We start from the raw sequence: 21,819 nt of genomic DNA, 5'->3' as shown, positions 1-21,819 counted from the left end.
CAACCCCAAAGGATTTACACCACAGGATTTACTCCGCGTCCAGCAGCTCGGTAAATACCAAATTGTTCTCTTTTGCTTTTGGCGAATCCTTTAGGAAACAGGTTTGGAGCCCGAGGATGCGGCCACAACCCCCAAATTCTGTTGGAAAAGGGTCATTTGGGGGAAAATTTCACTATTTTCATCACCTGGAGCGAACCCCCGCGCCAACAACAGCCCTGCTTCTAGAGATAACGAAGCTGCTGCTTCAAAAAACCCCAACTGATGCCCCTCATTCTCACGCAGAATGAAGGCAGGTGAAAATTAATACATTTCCACATGGAAAAATTCCACTTTTTGGGAAATAACTAAATAAAAAATCCCTAAATTGAGTATTTTCAGCATTAGGAAGGACGAGGGATGAGGGAAGGGCACCGGCTCCATCCCGCCAGCGTTATTAAAACCCAAAGAGCCGCCGGGATCGAATCGATGCTTTTATTATTTTTCCAAACCTCAGCTTTTTTTTTTTGCTTTTTTTTTCCTTTTTCTTTCTAAAATTCCCCCCCTCCTCCCCCAAAAAAACAATAACCAAAACCCCAAGCGGAGCTGCAGGCAGAGGATTTCGCGGGGGAGGTACGGCTTCCTGCGCTCTTCGTCCTAAAACAAAAAAAAAATTTGCAGAAACGAAGCAAAATTTTATCTTAACGAGATCAATTAAGCGCTGGGGCGGCTCCTTAACGAAGCAGCTGGGTTCCCTCCCCCTTAATTCAAACCAAAATTGGCCGCGTTTGGGCGCTGCGCTCAAAAAATTGGTAATAATAAATCAAAAAAAATAATAATAATCACGGATTATACCATCACCTTCACGCAAATATTCACAGTTATTCCGGTTGCGGCTCCTCAGCCGCTGGTGGAGCCTCTTCCTCCTCCTCCTCCTCTTCCTCGCTGCAGCCGGCCGCAGCCGCTGCCTTGCTCCCATTTTCCTCCTCCTCCTCCTCCTCTTTGCCTGCCCAACCCTCAGTTTCATTTTGGGGGGAAATCGCGGATTCCTGGGGGTTTTGTGGAACCGCGTGCGGCTCTTCCGTCGCTTCTGAAGTCGCCGCGGCCGTCGCTTCCGCCGTCACCTCCGATGTCACCTCTGACGTCACCTCCGATGTCATCTCCTCCGCTTCCAGCTCGTCGTCTTGCAGGAACGGCGGCATCAACAGCGGTTTGGGGGGCTGATCTTGCTCCCCGAGATTTTTAAGAAATTCCTCAGGTTTGCAAAATTCTTCAGCCGTTTCCGCCGTTTCCGTCGCTTCCCCGACTCCTCCTTCTCCTTCTGGGGCAACTTCGGCGGCGGCGCTTTCGGTCGCTCCTTCCCCGGTGCCGTCTCCACCTTCCAAAGCTTCATCCACATCCTGATCCGCAATTTCATCCGTAAAGGGATCTTCTCCCTACGGAAAACAAAACAAAACAAAAAATGGGAGAGAGACAAAAAGTCATCGAGCTGCAGCAAGGCAAAGGGAATCTCCACTGTGAAAACGCGGGAGAGGTGGTTTTGTTGATGTGGTTTGGTTTGGTTTTTTTTTTTTTTGGCGACTGAAAAAAATCAACTTGGCGACAGATGAGTCTTAAAATGGTGGAAAAAAAAAAAAAAAAAAAAAAAGAAAAAAAAAGAGAGAAATTCAATAATCCGTCGTGGAAAATCCCAAAGCGAGAGAACCCCGGGCAAAAAAAAAAATACAACAAAATGATCCCACGCTTGGAAGGAGAGGAAAGAATCGGTAAAAACAAGAAAACCCCCAAAAAGAAATGCTCCAGCGTGGCAGCGCGGGCACTGGGGACGGCCCTACGCTAAGAACCGCGCCGAGGCTCATCGGCTCCGCTCCTCGCCCGCGAGGAGTTTGGGTTTAACCGAGACGATTAAAATCCAAAAGGAATTTCTCAAGTCTCCGCCCCCGGGGTCGAGGCGCCAGCGGCCGGGTTCCCTTTCCCTCGCTGGGAAGAGCGGCGACGCTTCCAGGTTTTCAACCCACCTTCATTTTTTACTAATTTTTTTTTGGGGGGGGGCAGGGGTAGACGGAGCAATCCAGATGTGGTCGTAACCTCGGAATCTCTTGGGGACACCAAGACCCTCCGGAGTTTGGGGAGGTTTTTTGATTTGTTTGTTTGTTTGGGGTTGTTTTTTGTGGTTTAAGTTTCTTTTTTAACCTCGTTACCTTTATTCAGGCCGACAGCAGATCCTACCACCACTCCCCCGCGGTTCGGGGGGGCTCTGCTTGCGTTTCAAGAGTTAGGAGGCGCAGGGTGAGCGCTTGTAGGGTCAAAGTCGGGGTGCTGCTGCCCTATAACCTTGACCTTGCCAGAGAGGAGATGCCCCACACACACCCGGGCTGCAATCCGAGGATAAACCGTGCTTCTAAAACTCCCTATTTTGTTGTTGTTGTTGCTGTTGTTGTTGTTTCTGTTCCCCCCCCTCGCAGGTCACCACGACATCGTGGCGAAAAGGCGCAGGGAAGGAGGGTGGCACGCCGACCACGGCAGAACCCTCGCCTGAAATCTGATCGACCGCAGCGGCGGGGAGGGAGAGGTTTAATTTTTTGGAAAGGAGGAAGGGAAGAAGAAAAACAACAACAAAAAAAAAAACAACACAAAACCAACCTCTCCAGACACTTCCTCCTTTTTTTCCTTTTTTTTTTTTTTTTTTTTCCCCCCCACCCCACCCTGGGGTTCATTTCTGCCTCAATCAGAAATTCAGACCAGGTTGGCTGCCTCCACGCGAGAAGATCCATGCAGATGGAGGAGAAACCTCAACGTTCATCTTCTCTGAGGATCCCAACCTACGGAGGTGACGGGGGGGGGAAATATAAAAATATCGGGTTCTACCTCCGCGATCTGGACCCCAACGTCCGTTATCGCCGGGGAAATCTACCGGGGGAGGTGAAGTCCACTCGTGGTGGAGACTGTCACGGCTTCCCTTGGGAAGGGCGAGGTGTCCCGCCATCCCTCCGAGGAGGAATCGTTAGGCCGATGGTCAAGAAATCATCTCTTGATGCGGCCAAGTCTTGATTAATTAATCGCCCTGCGTCTCCGGCCTTCCTTTCAGGGGGAAGGTTTGCCGAGAACGTGTTTGTTTGGTTTGGTTTTTTTTTTTTTTTTTTTTTTTAATGGCGAGGCGGCTCTTGGAATTACCTGGAATCCTCAGATTTTCCTCCACCCCTTTTCAGTCTGGTTTTGCACCTGGGAATGATACGGAGACCGTGCTGGGATGGATCCGAAGATCTCCTCCTGCCGCTGGACAAAGGTCAGGTGCCCGTGCTGATTCATTTAGATCTGCCGGCAGCCTTTGATACCGTTGATCATGAGGAGATGTGGACGTGCCTGCGGACCCTGGCAGGGGTAGACGGAGTTGCACTTGAGTGGTTCCAGTCTTTTGGGGGGGGGGTTATGTATTTTTTTTTTTATTTATTTTTATTTTAAATTTCTCGGAGAGATCCCAGAGGTTTGCACCTCGTCTGCCCCGAGGGCTCGTTTTTTTTTTTTTTTTCTTTCTCTCCTGTGGGGTACCGCAGGGTTTTTATCTCACCCTCCTGTTCAACGTGTATGAGAGGCCGGTTTAGGGGGAGAGACGGCCATCCGACGCCGACAAGCTCCCAGCTCAGAGTCTCTTTTCACTGGACCCAGAAGGTGGAGTCGCAGTTTTTAATTCTGGGGTTGTTTTTTTTTTATTATTTTGTTTATTTTTTGCTAGATTTTAGCAGAGACTGGGCATGATGACAGCTAGCTCAGTCCGGGTTTAGACCAAAAATAAAACCATGACGCCGGTGGGACAGGGGAAACATCTGCTCCCCCGTGGGGGGGGTGTGTGTGTGGGCATCTGCCTGCCCTTGTCTGCCAGCTTTGCAAACAAGGGCTTCTCTCCTGCCGGATCCTGGGCTGTTCCCGGATTTCCAGGGAACAAACAAGTAGCCAAAAGCTTCTTTTCCTCTTCGCCTGGCGGAGGAGGTTGCGACCTTTCCTCTCCCTCGGCCTCCGGACCCGCGGCTACCGCGAGGCGATTTAGGCCGGGCTTACCCGCCCGGCCGGCTCGCTCGGCGGCGTTCCCGCACGGAGCGGATTAACCCCCGTGCTCTGAAGACTGCGTTTGGCTTTCCGGGCTTCCTTCTGTAATTCCGAACGCTGGTTTGGGATTAAACCCTACCCTGACCTTTCCTCGTGCTCCATCTCGGCTCTGAAGATCGGCTGGGGTGTTTTCTGCCACTTCCCAAGGGAAGAGGAAGGAAAAAAAAAAAAAAAAAAAAAAAGGGCGGGGGTGGCTAGCAAGGGTGTTTCAACTCATGGGAATTGGCTGTAACCCCCACCTCGGGGTGCTCTCTCATTTGGTTGCGCTGCCGGGAGCGCCGCAGAGCCCGGCTTTTTAAATCAGGGTTAGAATTCCACTCCCCCGCCCCCGGTGCGGGATTAGCGGGTGGGCCAGGAGCCGGTCCACGTCGGCTTTCATCCCGGCGGGACTCAAGCGGTGGCTTCCCGGCACTGAGGGGAACCTGGTGTCCCCCCCCAAAGGCCACAGCTCGAGGGGTGCCTTTGGGGAACTGGATTTCCTTTTGCTATTTTGGTTTCTTTAATTACGTTTCCGTTTTGGACAGTTTCGTAAATTGATCTATGCACGCCTGGGAATGACAGGAGTAGTCTGCGAGTTAAATAAATAAAAAAAGGAAAAACAACAGAAAAAAAAAAAAAAATACAGACAAGAAGTGGTAAACCGCCTACAGAGAAAAAGAAACCAGACCCAAGATTTAGAGATAAAAAGGCAGCGGAGTGGAACCTACGCTTCTCCCCACGGTGCGCAGCAAGGTGTCCCGTCACCGACGCGAGACACGGCTCCGCGCTGCTCCGGGAACTCGGCACGAGTTGCCGACTCTCTCGTTCACTCACCTTGAGGTATTTTTCCAGCATCTTTACGATGTGTTTGTTATTCAGGACGCTCTTGGCGACGTGTAAGCTGGTTTTCTTGAACTGCTCCGCGGCCATCTGCAAAGGAACCCAACGTCGGCGTCAGTTCAACCGGGGAAGAGTTCGAACGAGGAGCTCGGCTGTTTGTTTTCCCTCCTCCTCTGCAGGGCTCAAATCCCAGAAAACATCACAAAAAGCAGATGCAAGGGAGCACCCACCTCTCTTGCGCTAACACGAACCCTGGAGGAAAATGCGTTTCAGCACCAGCAGATGGAACATCCCCCAAATATCCCGAAATCAAGCCCAGGACAGGGACCTTCACGTGAAAAACTCCAAGACAGAGGAGACGAGGACGACCCCGAGGTGCTGACTGACGCTCACCCCGTCTCCATCGGCACAGGCCGAAGCCCCTCTCCAGCCTGGGCCAATTTAGATATCGATCACACCTCTTATGAAAACCCCAAGTGACCTCAAAGGCAATTTTTAATTTTAATTTCTAGCAAGTGCTGCAAATTCAGAAAGGAAAAACATTTAGCCTGCACGTTTATACAGCAGTGCTTGGACGATGTACCCTGCTAAACACCCAACACAAAAGAAGTAAGGCCAGATTTCCCTTTTCCTGTCACTTTTTCTGTTCATCTCCCCATTTCTCATCCGCTTGTGTTCCCCTACAGAAGAACAAACCCTGCGCAGCCCGTCCACAAGCATCCCCCAAGGCTTTACGGTTCTAGCAGCTTCACCTCGTGGTGCGACTGCAGACCAGACGAGAAGGTTTTTAGAAACTCTGAGTAAGCCTCGAGGGGCCGGACGCATCCCCTCGCCTCGGGGTCGGAAGCGAGCCGGGTCGCTTACCCTGCGGTTTCTGTTGTGATCGGCCGATCGCAGGTGCCTCTGGAGAAGGTGGTTTTGGGCAGGGATTAACATGTCGCACGCCATGCAGTGAGCCGCCTCGATCTTCTTGAAGAAATGCTCCTGGCCGATGCCTACAGCAATGACGAGATGTCAGCCAGAAAAATCTCAAACAAAGGAGACGTTCGGCCAGTTAGCGGTGCTTTTCCACCCTAACAGCCCCCTGCCAGCCAACACGCTAATTCAACATCCACATGCCTTCCAGTTTGTGCTTTCAGAGACAAAAAACAAAACCAAAAAATCCACAGACGTTGCTCTAAGATGGGGAGGAGAGTTACTCTGCTCTGAAATAGATCGTGCCGACGCAGCACCCAAGCGTAGGAGGAAGAGAGACGGGGAAAACAGCCCGAGGTACAAAGCAACCGACTTATCTGAGGCTGTTTTCCTCCCAAAACCAGCTTGCCTCTCCAAAAATCTATTTAAATAAAGGTGGAAGGGACAACTGGCGCTTCCCCCAGCTCTGGGTTTCCTCCTCTACTTCAGCTCAGGTTTTTTGCCCGCAAGATTTTAGAGCCGACGCGCGGCTCAACTCAGCTCCACTCATCTCTCCGGCTGCGCGCTGAGAGCGGTAGCGGGGACAGGCACGTCGATGAAGCCAAGCGGATTTTTCCCCATTACGCTTGTAACAACAAATCAACTTTGGCCCTCTGATATTAAAATCAAGATCCAGCTGCACTAGCCAAACAGCCACAAAAAAAAAAAAAAATCATCAATCCCTGGAAGTTTTTCCCTGTTTACCCCATTTTAGTGTCTCTGACATCACACCAGCCTCGTCGATCTGCTGCTTGAGAAACCACAGCGAGGACGGGCATTCTCCCTTCCCCACCAAGACGATTTAGTTCACAAAATTGACAAAAACCACCCAGAGCCTGAGGCTGAGTTACCCAAATCCTTCATGCTTGTGCTGTTGTGCCTCTTTGGGAGCAAAATCCATTTGTTTTCTTGCACATTCACTTGGTGTCGGGACGCAGAACGGACACTCACCCTTAAAAGGATCCGGCTTCTGTTTTGTGCCCTCTTTCTCAGTCAGCTCCTGGCGCCGCTTCTCGATTTTCTTATTCCTGTTGACGATGTACTCCTAGAAGGGAAGAGGACAAAACTCGTCGTCCTCCACGCAACACACTGAGACGATCAAGGAGCTCACAAGGGAAACGAGCTCTTCAAAGAAAACCCACAGGGAAGACCGTGGCTGGTGAATTACGGAGGCAAGGCGGGTGTTTTCCCCTCCCCATCACCATCAGACTCCTTGTGGGAGACCCCAAATCCTTGAAAACTGCCCCCAAAACACAAACACTGGTCATGCAGAAAATAAAACACCCCGATCTTTCTCTCTCCTTCCTCAGCTCTGGATGTGTAGATGGTGAAGACCACCCCTGCAATATTAATTTCTGGCCTGTTTGTTCAAATTCATACAATTAACTTGCCCTTCCAACACAAAAACCCACGAGAAACCGCGTCATGCAGGCTGATGTCATCGGGTGATGCGTTAACAAGCGGTGAGGCGAGCTAACCAAGCAGGGGGCTGTATGTGGATGCATTTGTGAGCCCTTCTACTCTCCATGGAAGCCTGGAGATCCAAAACTAAGCCCAGAAATCCCAGCACGGACGCAAGGCAGGGTCGAGCTAACGCCGGACAACCCACCTACCTGCAGAAACTCGACTGTTTTATCCGGGAGTTTGGTACCGATGTATCGCAAAGTCTCTTTGTGAAACTTGCTCTGGAGGTGCTTCTGGATCTCCTCTTCCTCAAAACTGCGGAACTTGCAGACGGAACAGGCGAACTGGATTCTAAACAGAGCAATCGGACCGCAAGTGAGGATCGAGCTCAACGAGGACATCAAGAGGGCGAGACCGTTACCGCCCCCGTTGTAGTTTTCCACCTCTTCGTTTTCTCCAAGCGCCACCCCACACCATTTTACTTTGCCTTGGACCTTTAGAGTCGTTGTGGAACCTGCACGGATTAAACAGCATCTACTTCTCTATAAAACTTTATGCTCTGGGATTGGACGCTAAAATCCTGCATGAGTTTAAAAGCAACTGGGGAAATTCATTGGGCAGGAGGTGAATCGGCACTTTTTGATACGAAGATCCTCTCCCTGCTGTGGGAAAACCCCAAAATACAGAAACACTGGTGCCACCTTTGCTCGTTAGTCCATCTTTAGATCACTACTTTTATTATTTTAATATCCGGGCTGCATATACAGCCCCTTAAAAACCCATTCTGAATTTATAACTCTACACACTGACATGTGTCTTAATCACCACAGTAGTCTCCTTATCTTAAAACAGGCATAAAACACACAAAAAGGGAAAAAAAAACCATGCTGAAATCAGCATGCGGAGCTCCCGGCAGACTTCTCCCACACTGGTGCAGAGGAAGAGCCTTGGTAAGAATTATGCCCCGGAGTGTTGGGTCCGGACGGGTTCATCGCTCCTCTTACCTGTCCATAGCACGATCACGCATCCGATCTCTTCTCCGCTGCTTCTCCCTCTTCTTCTTCACCTCCTCGTCGTCATCTTCACAGCCATCTCCAGACGCTAAGGGTGGGGGGAAGATAAATCAGAATTACCGTGCTCGCAATCACCCGCTTTGCCGGCTGAGGTATTTGGGACCCGAGTCCCTTGGTCTCCTCTTCCCTCGCAGCTTTGCAAGTCACAACTCCTTTCGGTCTCTGGAAGCTTTCCCTCTCCCGTGGCAGCTTCCCACCGCAGGGAAGCAGCAGCCTCTTTCCACGGTCTCCAGCAGTTACTGTAAAACCCAAACCCTCCTCTCCTCCAGCTCCCTGAACCTCCCGCAGCAACTCAAATTCTTCGTATGCAGCGACAGGACACACCGTTAGCTGCAAGAGGGGAGTCCTGACTTTTCCCATGCTGCTAAGACACCTCTCCATCTCCTTTCCTTGGGAGGAGCTGCCATTTTCTCCCTGAATTCTCATTTCTTCCCCATTCACCTATTTTTCACAAGGCTGAAAACGCTACTCAAGAAAGTCAAGCAACATAAAACAGCAGAGATCCTAGCTGAGCTCCAGTAGTTCTGCTTCCTTGGGATGGTTTGGGATATATTCCTCTTGTCACCTTCCCAATAATTCCTTGGTAATTATTGCAAAGGCAAAGAACAAACCAAAGGTTCAGCTGACCTAATCTCTGCAGTCTTTTGGGGTAGAAAGCTCTGAGTCAGAGGTTCACCAGCCTCATGGGACTCAGGTAATAATTCACCTGCAGCATCTTCAGGTAAAGAAGCCCAGGTACCAGACGTGGGCATCAGATGGAAGCTTACATGAGAATTTTAATATCCAGCTACACCTGTTCCAATCCTGAAAACGACATAAGAGGCAACAGAAATCCTCCATGTGATTTTCCCCCAGTCACTCTAACGCAGAAGGCACTACATGCTGGGGGTCGATGTGTCTTTATCAAAAAATTATAATCCCAAACCAGCTGAAGTGGTTTCAGCTACTTTAGACCGTGTGTTTTTCAGTTAGTGTTCTAATAGACCTTGATATGTTCCCATTTATTTGAAAAAAAAAAAAAAAAATCAAAACAAAACTGAGTTTAGCTCAGTGGCTGAAGCCTCCACTGAAAATTCTTTAGTTTCTGATATTTGTGTTCTGCCCTGCTGCGAGAAACGCGCGGCCTCACCGCTATCCTCCAAGCATGGCAGGAAAATGAACCAACGCCGCGGCCGACAGCCATTCGGACGGACGGCAACCGTCCGGGCCACGCAGCTCAAGAGGAACTAAACCATTCTGGCACTCCCCTGCTAACCAACGCGGCACTTCCGTGCCACGACAGGCAGCGCCGGGGCCCGGGACTCCTTAACAGGTCGCAGCAGGAGCTGCATCAGCTTTTGACCAAAAAAAACCCACATAATCAAGGTCTTGGTAACGCCCTGAGGCGAAGCAGATGGATTCGCAGTAGGGTTAGTCCAGGAGGACTGCGTGAGGGGGGGTTACACCCTACCTTCCTCCGCCAAATCGCCCCAATTCCCATTCTCCTGGAAAAGAGAAACACAAAAAGACGCTGCTGTTATTTACTGCGGTTTGGAGGTTTCACAGTCCACCCAGCCAGACCGCAGAGCGGGGATTAAACAGCCTTTTTCAGAAATATTTACAAAACGGTTGGGTTTTGTCTATCAGGTTGTATGTCACCGTTAAATCTCGCTCCTCACTACCAATTTAAATCCTTGGCAGCCACGTCGCCGCTCAGGGACACCGTTCAGGAGGTTACACGCAATCACGATTAAGGGGGCAATGAACCCCATCCAACCCAGCAAACGAACTGATGAGGCAAGAAACCAGCTACTAATTGGAATTGAGCCCTAACGAGCCTCGCCAGAAGCAGAAGGACAGGCGCAGGATCCTAACCTTTCCCCTGCAAGTGCTTTTCAGACACCTCAGTGCAAGCAAATCTGCCAGTAATCCCCCCCTGAAGGGCACAGGCAAATTGAGGAGCAAGTACTTGCATAACATAAGGGCTCAAAATGCTGTTTCTGGGTGATTTTAAATATTCTGAGCCCCAGAGTGGTCAAAAGAACAGAGGAAACTGCTCAAGTGTTTAAATATTCCCACATTCGCCACAAAGATTGGTTAAAAAAAAGAAGTTACTTACACCTTTGTCAGCTTCATCTCCTGATTTTTCCTCTCCTTCACCCTCATCTGCTGCACAAAAGAAAAAAATGGGTTAGCTGGCGCTGGGGGGTCTTTTCTCCCACTTAACACTCCAAGGGGCCCCTAGCAAATCACCAAATACTGAGATTATGGCTCAAAACTCCAGTGAAGATGGCAAAGAGCTCACTGGTTTCTCCTTGCCCATAAGTCTCTGCTACAAACCCATTCTTACTTTCACAATGCTCACCTCGAGCACTAAATCTTGTCCCAGGCCACAAAATACACAGTTCATAAAGCCTGTGCACTTGCAGGAGTGTTGTAACAAAACAACTAAGGAAAAAAAATAACAGCTTTGCACCGTAACAACTGAAAGATAAAACCCTTAAAAACGGGGGGGACCAGCCGATACCGGTGGGTGAAGAGGGCTCGTACCGTTCTCGGTGTCATCTCCCTCGCTGTCGGTCTTTGCCTGCTTGCTGTCCGGCTCATCGCCGCTTTGCGACTGTTTTCGCTTGCGTCCTCCTCCCTCGCCATCCAGTCGCCCTCCCGAACGGTTTCGGAATCCTCTTCTCTTGGGCTGAAGTGGGAAGAAATCAGTTGTTATTGATCCGCTCAAGGCACCAGAAAAAAAAAAAAAAAAAAAAAAAAAAGCTTAAAAATCAAAGTATTCCCCGTCTTCTAAAAAAGTTTAAATTCTTGTGACCCTTCAAGACTTATTTTTGGCTATAAAAGGATTTTATAGCTGGGCTCGTGGCCCTACAGAGCAGATTTGGGATGGGGGAAGCATTCAGAGGCTCAGTTTGAGGTGCAAATGGGTATCTGTGAGCTCGGTGATGTTCTGCTCTACCCAGGAAGATTTACTCTGCGCTGGAAGCGACGTGAGTTAAGACACGCGCTCCTCCAAAAAGCCCTACCAAGCCTACCCGCCGAGGCGAGCAGAAGAGCAACCCTGCCCAGCAAACACCCGAGCCCGCTGACGACGACTTACCATGAGCGCGTTCATGTGCCAGGGCACCGTACCCATCCTGTCTCTGTTTCGTTGCCTCCCCATTCCATACGGCACATTCCCATACCGTCCCATTCCCATGCCCGACATCCCCATCATGCCATAGTCATAGTCGCCGTAGTCACCATAATCGCCGTAGTCGCCGTAGTCGCCGTAATCCCCGTAATCGCCGTAGTCGCCGTAATCGCCGTAGTCGCCGTAGTCGGGAACGAGGGCTTGGGAAAAGAGGGAAGGGAGCCTGTTGGATCCGGCACCCCCCATCCCACGCCCACCCATGTAGTTCAGCTCATTCCAGCGAGCCGAGAGGCGCTCGGAGCTGGAGGAAGGCATGAAGTGGTCGGTGCGGTTGAAAGCGTTTAGACGGCCGCGGTTCTGAACGCGGTTTTGGCCCCGTCCCCGGATGAGGCCGTAGTTGTTTCCCCGGTTACGGGACTGATCCCGGCGGTTGTCGAACTGGCTCCCGAAGGAATCGCTGCGATCGCTGCCGACCTCCCCGTAATCGTAGCCCGATCGGTACATGTCGCGGTCGCTCATCGAGGACCTCGAGTCGTACGATTCGAAAGACTCGAATCTGAAAGAGCTGAGCAAGAGGAGGCGGCAGTCAGCAGCCGGAAGAACGTTCCTACACATCGCACAGGCATTTGCATCCACTGTTATTACAGTCCAAGTGGTTTTGGCCAGAAAAACAGAATAAAAATATTTTTAAACCCTCTGTACTCGTCACTTTCTGTACCGCACATCCCCTTTTCCTTATTCTCAGGGAAAACAATCAAAACCTGTGGCTTTCTGCAACAGCTCTGTGAACAGAAATCCTTCAGAGGTGTCATAAGCTTACTAACTTTCTAGCACTAAACCACTCGGAATTACGTTTTGCCAGCGGAAAAGCAGATCCCAAAAGCTTCCCCAGGTAAAAGCTGTTCCTCCTCGTCTCTGAGCTGTGCCTCCGGGTGTGAACTGATCCAGAGACACCCCTCAGCATCTTGGCTGACCACACCAGTGAGCAGCCAATCGCAAAAAAAAAAAGGTAAAACTTCATTTATTCAGTAACTCTCCCCAAGATCTGTATTACTATTTCATCAGCAACACGCACTGATAAGAAAGAACTCTGCAGACTGGTGTAACTTAACCCGGCAGGAGAAAAAAACCAAACACTGGGCAGGCGTGAGGAAAAGTGACACGGAGAAAAAAATTGCTTTAAGAAACCTAAAATCTATAAATAAAAAACCTTCTGCAAAGTCTAGGAATTGAATCAGCAATGGAAGTCACATTTAATGGTTGCTGTGTACCTCGAGTTTGGTGTGTTTGAGACATGTATTAAAGAAATAAGGACGCGTATGCACGCACGCACGCACGGATCGGGGCAGGTGAAAGCATCAGCAGTTGAGCTCGTTTTCCTGGGAACAGGAAACTTAATCTGAAATTATGGGGATGAAAAGCCATTCTTTTCGCACTATCAAAAACAAGTAAGTGGAACAGTCACCTCTCCTGGTCGTCCATCCCCTCCCCTGTCCCGCCGCTGCCCTCCTTCGACAGCATATCCAAACGCTGGTTGATTTTGGCGATGATGGAATCGGAGTTTTCGTTCGCCGAGGCCTCGGTGCCGTACGAGGCGACGGGCATGGCGGCGCCCACCTCGGCGTTCATGCTCATCTCCGAAGTTTTGGGGGTTTCCCAGCTGCTGGAGGTGGCGGCGGCTGCGGCGTAGTTGTACGTGGCCGCTGTGTTAGCGGCGGTGGTCTGGGTGTTGTAATAGTCGTAGCCTTCATAGCCTGGCAGGACGGGAAGACAAAAATCTCTATTAATACCATGTTATAAAGACACAGGTACCCGGAGAAAAGAGTTTAGATGCGAACGGGTCCTACCAGGCAAGACTGCAGCTGGATTTTACCGCCTTCAAAAGAAATCTCATTTCTTAAAGGGAGAAATATTAAAGATTCTCGTTGCTAACCCCAAAAGCCTAAGGGCCCTCCTCCTTTGGGTGATTTTAACTGCAAAACCAGAGCGCTGCTGGCTGTATTTGCAATTTCTGAACTCGACCCTGAGCCACCTACGTTGCACAGTCCTGCAAAACGACACGGGAAAACCCAAAGCGCACGCGCTGCCGGGCACGTTGCCATATATCCATCAAAAAAAAAAGACCATGACTAAATAAATTAATTGGAAAAATCAAAGCAGCGAGCTGTACTCGAAGAGCACCTCGTGAGGAGGTGCCACGGGGCGGTGGCGAGACCCACGCGCTCGCGAAGCGGCCGGATGCGTCGTGCGATCCCGCGATCGGGGCTGAGGGCAGCGCACGCGCTCGAGTCCAGCGTCGCTCCGGCAGAGACACGCGCCACGAGCTGCTTCCCACTACCTCTGACCCGCTAAACCCTTCGCTGCAGCAGTCTGAGGGCTCCTAAAGCGACCACCACAACAATCCCTCCTAATTCTCCTTTTCTGCGATCAAACCGACATCGCTCAGGCCGCCGGTGTGACAACGCCGCTGCCGGTTCTGCTGGTCGGCACGGCCTCGGCGTGTCTGCCCGAGACTTGTGCTTTTATTTAAAGCTTCCCCAGCAGGAACGGCCTTTTTGCTCTGCATCGGCACAATACGCAGCAAAACGGGGTGCGAGACCCTGACAGGGACGCCCAGGCTTTGCAAAAAAAGAGGAATAACAGAAGTTAAAAAACCCCCTAATTTCCACCAGTGGCTTGTGCTGGGAGGTTTGAATCCACAGCCTGACATGCAGCATTCAATTTTGTATTGTGAGGACCAAAGAAATATTCTTTTCTAAAAGAATTTACTCAAGAATGTGTTAAGATCAGCTTAAAACAGCCACAGAATCCAAACCAAATCCAATTAACTAATTTCTCTGAGAGAAAAAGTTTATTATTTATTGAGGAAGCTTGCACAGAGAACTGCATTTGTGTACCATCACGATGCCAGAATTACAAGAGCAAACCTCAGGGTTTTGAGCAGAAAACAATATAATCCCAGTAAAATCAATTTATTGATGCACACAACTGGCTGCCCCAGATCAAATGAGAAACGGAGATGTAAGAGAAATGAGCTCTTCTCATCCACGAGGTAATTTTTCTGCTTTAAGAACAGATGGTGCCAGTCATGAGGACAGAGCTGCTCCCTTGGCAAGAGAAAAAGGCACCATCATGGGGCAAGGGAAAAATAAATAAATGAACTAGCGGTTTAAAAGCACGGCGTTGCGTCCCTCACACCAGCTGGCAAGCAGAGAGGGGGTACGAGCAGGGAAACGGCTCCGCTCACAGGGCACCCCAACACCTGGAGACAAACCGGGCGGGTTTAGCACATACCTTGCCAACTTGTCGCATTCGTCGCGTATGTACCTGAACGGGACAAAAAGAGAAGAGTTTCAGCTCTAAAAGCAGCAAAGTTAAAAGTTCAGAGACTAAATACATCTAATTCAGTTTAACTGCTGGCGAAGATGATGGATCCTTTTGCACAGAACGGGAAAGACGCTGGGACTTCCAAGAGCTAATTATGAAAACGAAATAGGTAATATATACTTTTTTAATATGTTTTTGGAAAAACTCACAAATATTTACACCTGAAAACAACTCAAATGATTCAATAAAACCCCGCAAGGCAAAAGCAAATACATTTATTATAACAATCACTTTTAGGAGCATCTTGCTAATCTTTAAGCTGGAAAAGAGTTCAAGGGAGGGCACCCAATCTCCCAAACATTTCAGAACACGCCTCGTTTTGCAGCGCTAATAAACCCCAGGTGATAAAGCAAAGCACGCTATTAAACACATACAAGGCTGTGACCAGCTCCTCCAGTACATGGCACTGGGAATCGGCGCGTATCACGGTACTACAGAGGAAGCTTTTACAGAAAAACAAGTGGAAAGTCACTAAAGGAGGCAGAGGAGGAGAAAGGCTGCAAAAATCCGTTTCTGTATTACACTACTCTGGCTAGAAAGAAGAAAAAATAAGTTATATTCTAAAACTGCAATTCCCCCGATCTATTTTTACGGACACAAAACTGACCTTGAGTGTTGGTGGCCCCAGTGTTCCAGGTGCCATAACCTGCAGGAAAAAGAACAGAGCTATTAGAAGGATCACCTCTGCTGTGATCACTGGGTTTGTTTCTTCCCTTAATTGACCCTAAAAACAATGAAGTCTTTAATTACAGCTGCACTTCTGCTTTTTATTGTTTGGGAAATGTGCCTGAAGCTTGCCTGATGCTTTATTTGAGATTGTTTCAGCAATCTAAAGGTCAATGAGATGCTTTGAAACGCCCGAGAATTTAAAAATAAGGTGTGTTTTGAAAGAGCAATCGATTTTAAAAGGTGCTTGAAGTACTAATGGTGTGAAGCCACATCTATCCAGGAGACAATCTGCAGGATAAACCAACCGAAGAACCACACTGGCATCGAGAATGGACGCTCCGACTGCGTTACGCCAGCAGAAGTGGCCTTTTTCCGAGGGAGTATCGGATATCCTCGTGCGTGAGCCAAGGCGCGCACTGCTACCGCACGAGCCCACCAAATACATTGCGCTCCTGCCACTTTTCAGCACTAATTGCAAGCTTTGCGCTAACGAGAGGCGGCGTCCGCCGGGCCCCTCCCCAGACAGCAGCGAGGGGAAGCACCTGTCCGGGGGACGGAGCAGCAACGCGCCGGGACACGGAGGAGCTCCCGCCGCGGCTTCACCCGCTCTTTTATTACCCAGCCGCAATTTGTTTTCCCTGACCAAAATAAATCATCTCTCCGTTTTAAATGCTTTCCCGAAGTTCCCAGGATGGAATCAGCACCCCCGGCACTGCAGCAATCCCTGCAAGACCCACCGCAAGCTCGGCAAACACCTTCATCTCCTCAAAGGGCACCGGAGAAATAAGCTCCGTGCTGCAATGAAACCTGGAGATCATCTCAACTAAATCTTGAAATCGAAAGCGATGCGCCGCGTGTTTTGCTGAAAGCATTTTCCAGAGTCTTGGCTGCCGCTTCTTGTGGGAAAACAGATTTTTTTAATCTGTATTTATTATTCTGATCAGAAAAATACGGTGGTCCACAAGCAGAACTACCGACGCCTGGCTTCGTACGGATCCAAATGACTTTGACACTCCCTGTGTTACACCAAACTCCTCCCCGTTTCCGTTCTGGCCTCACCTTTCCCCCCTGGATCTGCAGTTTCTCTTCCCTTCAGCAAACTCACCTCCCTCCAAACGCTCCCTGGCTGAGGGACACCCTGCACAAGCCAAAAGAAATTACACAGACACGCTTCCTTCCTTCCTTCTTTGAAGGTTTAGGTCACTTTTCTGCACTGTAAGACACCAATTTCACAAAACTTTTATACTTTTGGAGGCAGCTACTTATTTTGCAAAGCTTTTGTATTTTAGGAATTGGCCCCCAATTTTGCAAAACCTTTATAGTTTTAGAGACAGTCCCCAATTCTGCAAAAACTTTTATTTTTTGGAGGTGGCTCCTGACTTTGCCAAACTTTTCCATTTTTTCAGCCTCAATTTTGCTAAGCTTTTGTTTTTTTAGCAGCAGCCCCTGATTTTGCAAAGCCTTTATATTTTGAGAGGAGGTCCCTGATTTTGCAAAACTTCTGTATTTTTTCGAGGTGGCTCACGATTTTGCCAAACTTTTCTATTTTTGGAGGCAACCCTCAATTTTGCAAAACTTTTATATTTTCTTGAGATAGCCTCCAATTTTGCAAACCTTTTCTATTTTTGGAGGTGGCTTTTAATTTTGCCAATCTTTTCTACTATTGGCAGTGGCCCCCGAATTTGCAAAGCTTTTCTACTTCTAGTGGCAGCCCTTGATTTTGCAAAAACTTCTACATTTTTTGGAGGTGGCTCCCAATTTAACAAAGCTTTTGCCTTTTTGGCAGCAGTGCCCCTTTTTGCCAAGCTTTTCTAGCTTTGTCAGCTGCCCTCAATTCTGAAAGACTTTGATATTTTCTGGAGGTAGCCCCCAGTTTTGCAAAGCTTTTATTTTTTGGAGGCAGCCCGCGATTTTCCAAAACCTTTTGTCTTTTGGCAACAACCCCCCAAATTTGCAAAACATTTACTTTTGGAGACAGCCCCCCGCCCCGATTTTACAGAGTTTTTCCCTTGCAGCTCCTAGCTCCCTGCACAAGCCTGCCCAACACCCACCAAGGACCTACAGGACACCTCTCCCTCTCAACAACTTTATTTTTTTTTGTGGGCAATCACTTTAAGCACACAGAACCTAAAGAAATCGCGGGCGAAACTGTTACCGTTGTATTTTTGAACTCCTCTAGAAACCGCAGCCCCAGCAAAACAGGAACTGCAACACGTAAATGCCTTTTCAAATCGGAGCCTTACTACCAAACAATTTCTTTTCCCACCGTTGGTGTTTTTCAGGTCGAGTCATTCACCGTTCAGCTTTGTTTTCCAGCGGGAGCAGGATGGCACCGGGATGTGGTTTTCCGGTGAGGCTCAGTGGGACGATCAAGTCGAGACAGAGCCCAGAAATTAAGGACAAACCTCCAATCCATCGCCTACAGCCACCCCAAGGCCTGACTTTAAATCCACAGCTGAATTTTAACGCTCCCTCCACGTTAACCCACCCCTTGCAAACCAACTGCCGAGCGCACGCGATCGTTCGCAGTGACACCGAGTGACACCGAGCTCCGGGCTGTCACCAGCATCACCCCAGCGCGACGCCCGTCTCCGGGTACGCTCGTCGCTGCAGAAAAGCAGGAAGAGATAGCAAAGGCCGCGCAGGGATGCTTTTCTCCGGGCAGGTTGCTCCGTTTCTCACCCAGTGACGCCAAAAATAGCAGCAGCCCTCGCGCTTTCGACCGCACGCAGACGTCGCATCAAAAGCGAGCTCCTCTCTCCTTCCATTTTTTAAGCTGTGTTTGGTAAAACCTTGGGCGCGTTAATTCAGGAGGTAAAAGCAGCCTGGCCCAAGCAAAAAAACCTGGAGGAAAACGGAGTCTGCTCGGCACAGAACGCAGCGTTTTTCATCCGGAGTCCCACCCCTTTGTACCTCCAGGTTCTACAGGACAAAGCTCCCCGCTTTTCTATTAAGTGCGTCTATGTTGGCGCCTTGGCTTGCTGAGACGTAGGGCACGTTACGTTCATACAGGTATTGCCACAATGATCATATTCTTTCAAGGAATGAAGAAACTGGGGTTAAGCACAGACCTCAAGCTTTCAGTATCACTTAAGAACATGGTAATTAAAAGCCCAACATCTAATTTTGAAACTAAATATTATGTAAAAAACCCACTAGATGAGACACTTGGGTATTGACAACTTGGTACCAGTGAGCAGAGGTTCTAGCTGTCAGTTTTGCAGCAGCACAGCACATCCGCAGACATTTTCCCCAGGAAGGAAAAATCTCAGCAAAATAAATCAACATCACTTTCTCTTGGGAAGATAGACACAAAGTAAGTGCAGATCGGAAAAGAAAAAAACAAAAAAACAACTCGGAAGGGACCAAGCTGTGAATTTTACTGAGTTGACTGTGTCCTGCTTCACAGCTGATTCCCAAAACAGTGTTCCCTGAGCTGGGGGAAAAGCTTGGGAATAATTTTTCACCACACACATGTATAAGCAGAGCACAAATCCAGAGATGTCGGAGCAACGTCAAGAGATTTATGTAATTCAGTCTACACAAAGCGCTGAGAAATTCAGTTTAACACCCACAGAAAAAAAAAAGCTGGGACCCAGAAGGCAACTCTTTCCAAAAGCTGAGGCTGAGGTTCTCCTGCCGATTTCAACAAAGGACTTTATCCTGGGAGAATAATGTTTGTCTTCTGCTGGAATCACTAAGTATTTAAATTAAACCTATGTATCACAGGCTCCTTCACAAGGCTCGACTGTAAAGGGTGCTCGCCTCAAAAACCTGCTAGTGTGGAACCACACGGTTCTCAACACGCAGAGAATTTAAAAATAAAGGGGCTGCCTACAAGCTGAGCTGACTACACCCGAGGTTTACTTATAAAACCCCAAATACACAAGAACTGTAAGAACTCCCTCATTTTCATACCATCTAACGGTAAAAATCCACAGCAAAACTCCTCTAAAGCTGCACCGTGCTTGGGGGTTTTAATTTATGACTAGTTCTCATGGCAAAGGGAAGATCCCGGCTTTAAGTAGCTCATTAACTTCACGAAGCCAAAGAATTCTTTCTCAGGAATAACTTTTAGCTGCCTAAACTCTTCCGAGTTGTTTATCCAGACTCACTCAGCTGTCAGTGGAGAAACCAGCACTCGCAGAGCATGACTCGACACACATTCAAGGTGTTTTTAATGCTGTTGCAGTTTCTCACTTCATTTGTATGCCCAAAGAACAGGTAAAACCCTTAAAAAGCATTTAAAAGTATGATGAATGAGATGCGGGGCATCAGATCTCCACCAGGCTGAAAGCGGAGACCGAGGGAACCTGGCAAGAGCAACTTGTCAACAGGTCTGTACCAACACAATGTCTGGATGAATTATGAATGATCCCTGCAGAAAAAGCGATGCACGGGGAATTAGGAACTTGATAAAACACACACAGAAACAGCGTCGCTGCTGTATTATTTATAAAATCCTGCCACAGTCATAACTATGTTATAAAAACCAAGGAAGTGTTTTCAACAGTGAGGTAAAAATCGCCCTCATGGAACCTTCACGTGTCTGAACGCGAACATAAGGGAAGCGAAGTGTGAATCCAAGGTGAGAAGAGGACAGGGGGCTCCAAACGGCGCAGGGGGCGAGGATCCAGACCTCGGGTTCACATCTGCGAGCGCTTACCCACGCGCCACCATCTCACGTCCAAATAAACTTCATCGAGGGGCTTTAAACAACGGATATTTGAAGTTTAACAGATGATTCGGCTGACTTACTTTCAACTTCCTCTTCTGCCTCCTTTCACGGCTTAAAGGAATGTTAAAAACCAGCGGCAGCTGGGCGAGCGCGCCAACACTACGAACGCGACGCCGCTCAGCCCTCGGATGAAGGCGACGGGATTTTCCCCCTCACAAATCGCTTCCCCGCAGCGGCAAACAAAGCCCAACGCCGTTCCCAGCCTCCCCCCGCCCTTCTGACGCCCGCCGGCCGGCTCCCACCCGCCTCCCGGCGCTTCGTCTGACGCGGCCTGGCCGGCTGCCGTTACACCGGGGAGGAGGGAGACGCTTCCAGGGGGCAAAGACGCGCCTGGACGGCTCGAGGCGGGGACCCGGGGGGGACCTGAGGTGGGGGCGACCTGTCGCGGCTCGTTACGGCGGGGTTTATGGTCGTGACAGGCTCACGCTGCTGCTTCACTCGGGGGTAAAAGCGGGGGGGGGGGGGCGATTTTCAGCCCCGCCCAGGGTGAATCCGGTACCCGGGCTGTGTGTGTGTGTGGGGGGGGGGGGGGGGGGGGTGCCGATGCGTGGGCATGAGATGCGTTGGCTAAACCCACCGCCCCCCCCCAAGCCCTGAGGGGGGGGGGGGGAGGGAATGGGGGGACCCCGGGAAAGGGGGGGGGGGGGGGGGGGGGGAAGAACCGGCGCGCACGCGGCGGGGGCGTGGCCGCGCGGCCGCCATTTTGTGTCGTCTTCAGAAATGGGACCGGCTCCATTTCCGCCCCCCCCCCAACACCCAGGAGGGCGAATGTTCCACACACACACACCCCCCCCCCCCCTTGAAGAGCATCTACCCACCAATCGGCGGCGCCCTAGCGCGGAGCGACGCGGCGCTCAGCCAATCAGCAGCAGCATCCCCCCCCACACACACAGAGAGGAGGCGGGCACAATGCCTCCCCACAGGGGCTGACACCCCCCCCCCACTCCCCCCCAGCGCTGTCGCCGCCGTTACGGGGAAGCGCCGCCGCGGCGGCGGGAGGCCCGAGCCTCGCCCCCCCCCCGGAGGAAAGGAGCCGCCGCGGCGCCCCGGGGCCGCCCCGCACCTACCGCCGTATCCCTGCTCCATCGCTCCCCTCCGCCTCCGGCCAGCGGCGCCGCACTGCCCTCCCGAGCGCCCACTGCGCAGGCGCACCGCGCCCGCCGCCCATTGGGCCCCGGCGCCGCTTTAGCCCGCCCACGAAGCTCAACCATTGGCCGCGCTCCAGGAGCCCGCCTCCGCGCCCGCCATTGGCCGAGAGGCGCGACCCACTTCGCCCCTCCCATTGGCCAGCGCTTCCCTGCCGGCATCCACCCCCCCGGTTCTATTGGCCGGCGCGAGGGCGCCTTCCTATCAATCAGAGATAGTCCCTCTCCCGATTGGGTCGCTCGTTCACGGGGGTCGCCATGGAGCCCGCGGGCCCGGTGCCACCGGGCGGGCCCTCACTCGCCCCTTGACCCCTCACCTTTGCCCCTCGGCTCCCAAAATAACCCTTGACCTCCCCCCGCCCCCCCGCGCGCTGCCCCAAGGGGGGATCAAACCCCCCAAACCCCCATCACCTCACCCAGCTGCCGCATCTA

At 50.5% G+C, this 21,819-nt stretch overlaps 1 protein-coding gene across 6 annotated transcripts; it reads right to left on the bottom strand.

Moving 5' to 3' along the window:
• Positions 1 to 13: 13 nt before the first annotated feature.
• AKAP8 (A-kinase anchoring protein 8) lies at positions 14 to 21,430 on the bottom strand. 6 transcript variants are annotated; one of them, XM_042802837.1, is made up of 15 exons: positions 21,310 to 21,429; positions 15,443 to 15,481; positions 14,743 to 14,775; positions 12,914 to 13,202; positions 11,416 to 12,013; positions 10,860 to 11,004; positions 10,429 to 10,478; positions 9,781 to 9,814; positions 8,262 to 8,358; positions 7,467 to 7,608; positions 6,805 to 6,898; positions 5,764 to 5,894; positions 4,894 to 4,989; positions 838 to 1,412; positions 14 to 633 (listed from the first exon to the last, which is right to left on the bottom strand). In XM_042802837.1, the coding sequence occupies exons 1-14, from the start codon at positions 21,326 to 21,328 to the stop codon at positions 858 to 860; spliced, it is 2,322 nt and encodes a 773-aa protein (XP_042658771.1). In that variant the 5' UTR covers positions 21,329 to 21,429; the 3' UTR covers positions 14 to 633; positions 838 to 857. The 6 variants fall into 6 exon arrangements, 5 of the variants coding, with proteins under 5 accessions (XP_042658771.1, XP_042658770.1, XP_042658772.1 ...); XR_006166353.1 differs by lacking the exon at positions 14 to 633 and adding an exon at positions 3,151 to 3,348 and having other exon boundaries at positions 1,300 to 1,412; positions 21,310 to 21,430; XM_042802836.1 differs by having other exon boundaries at positions 14 to 1,412.
• Positions 21,431 to 21,819: the final 389 nt, after the last annotated feature.

Source organism: Tyto alba, unplaced genomic scaffold (assembly GCF_018691265.1).
Source record: "Tyto alba isolate M040663 unplaced genomic scaffold, T.alba_DEE_v4.0 Super-Scaffold_4, whole genome shotgun sequence".
Lineage (NCBI taxonomy): Eukaryota > Metazoa > Chordata > Aves > Strigiformes > Tytonidae > Tyto > Tyto alba.
The sequence above is the reverse complement of the archived record's forward strand: the minus strand, read 5'-3'. Positions and strand labels throughout refer to the sequence as shown.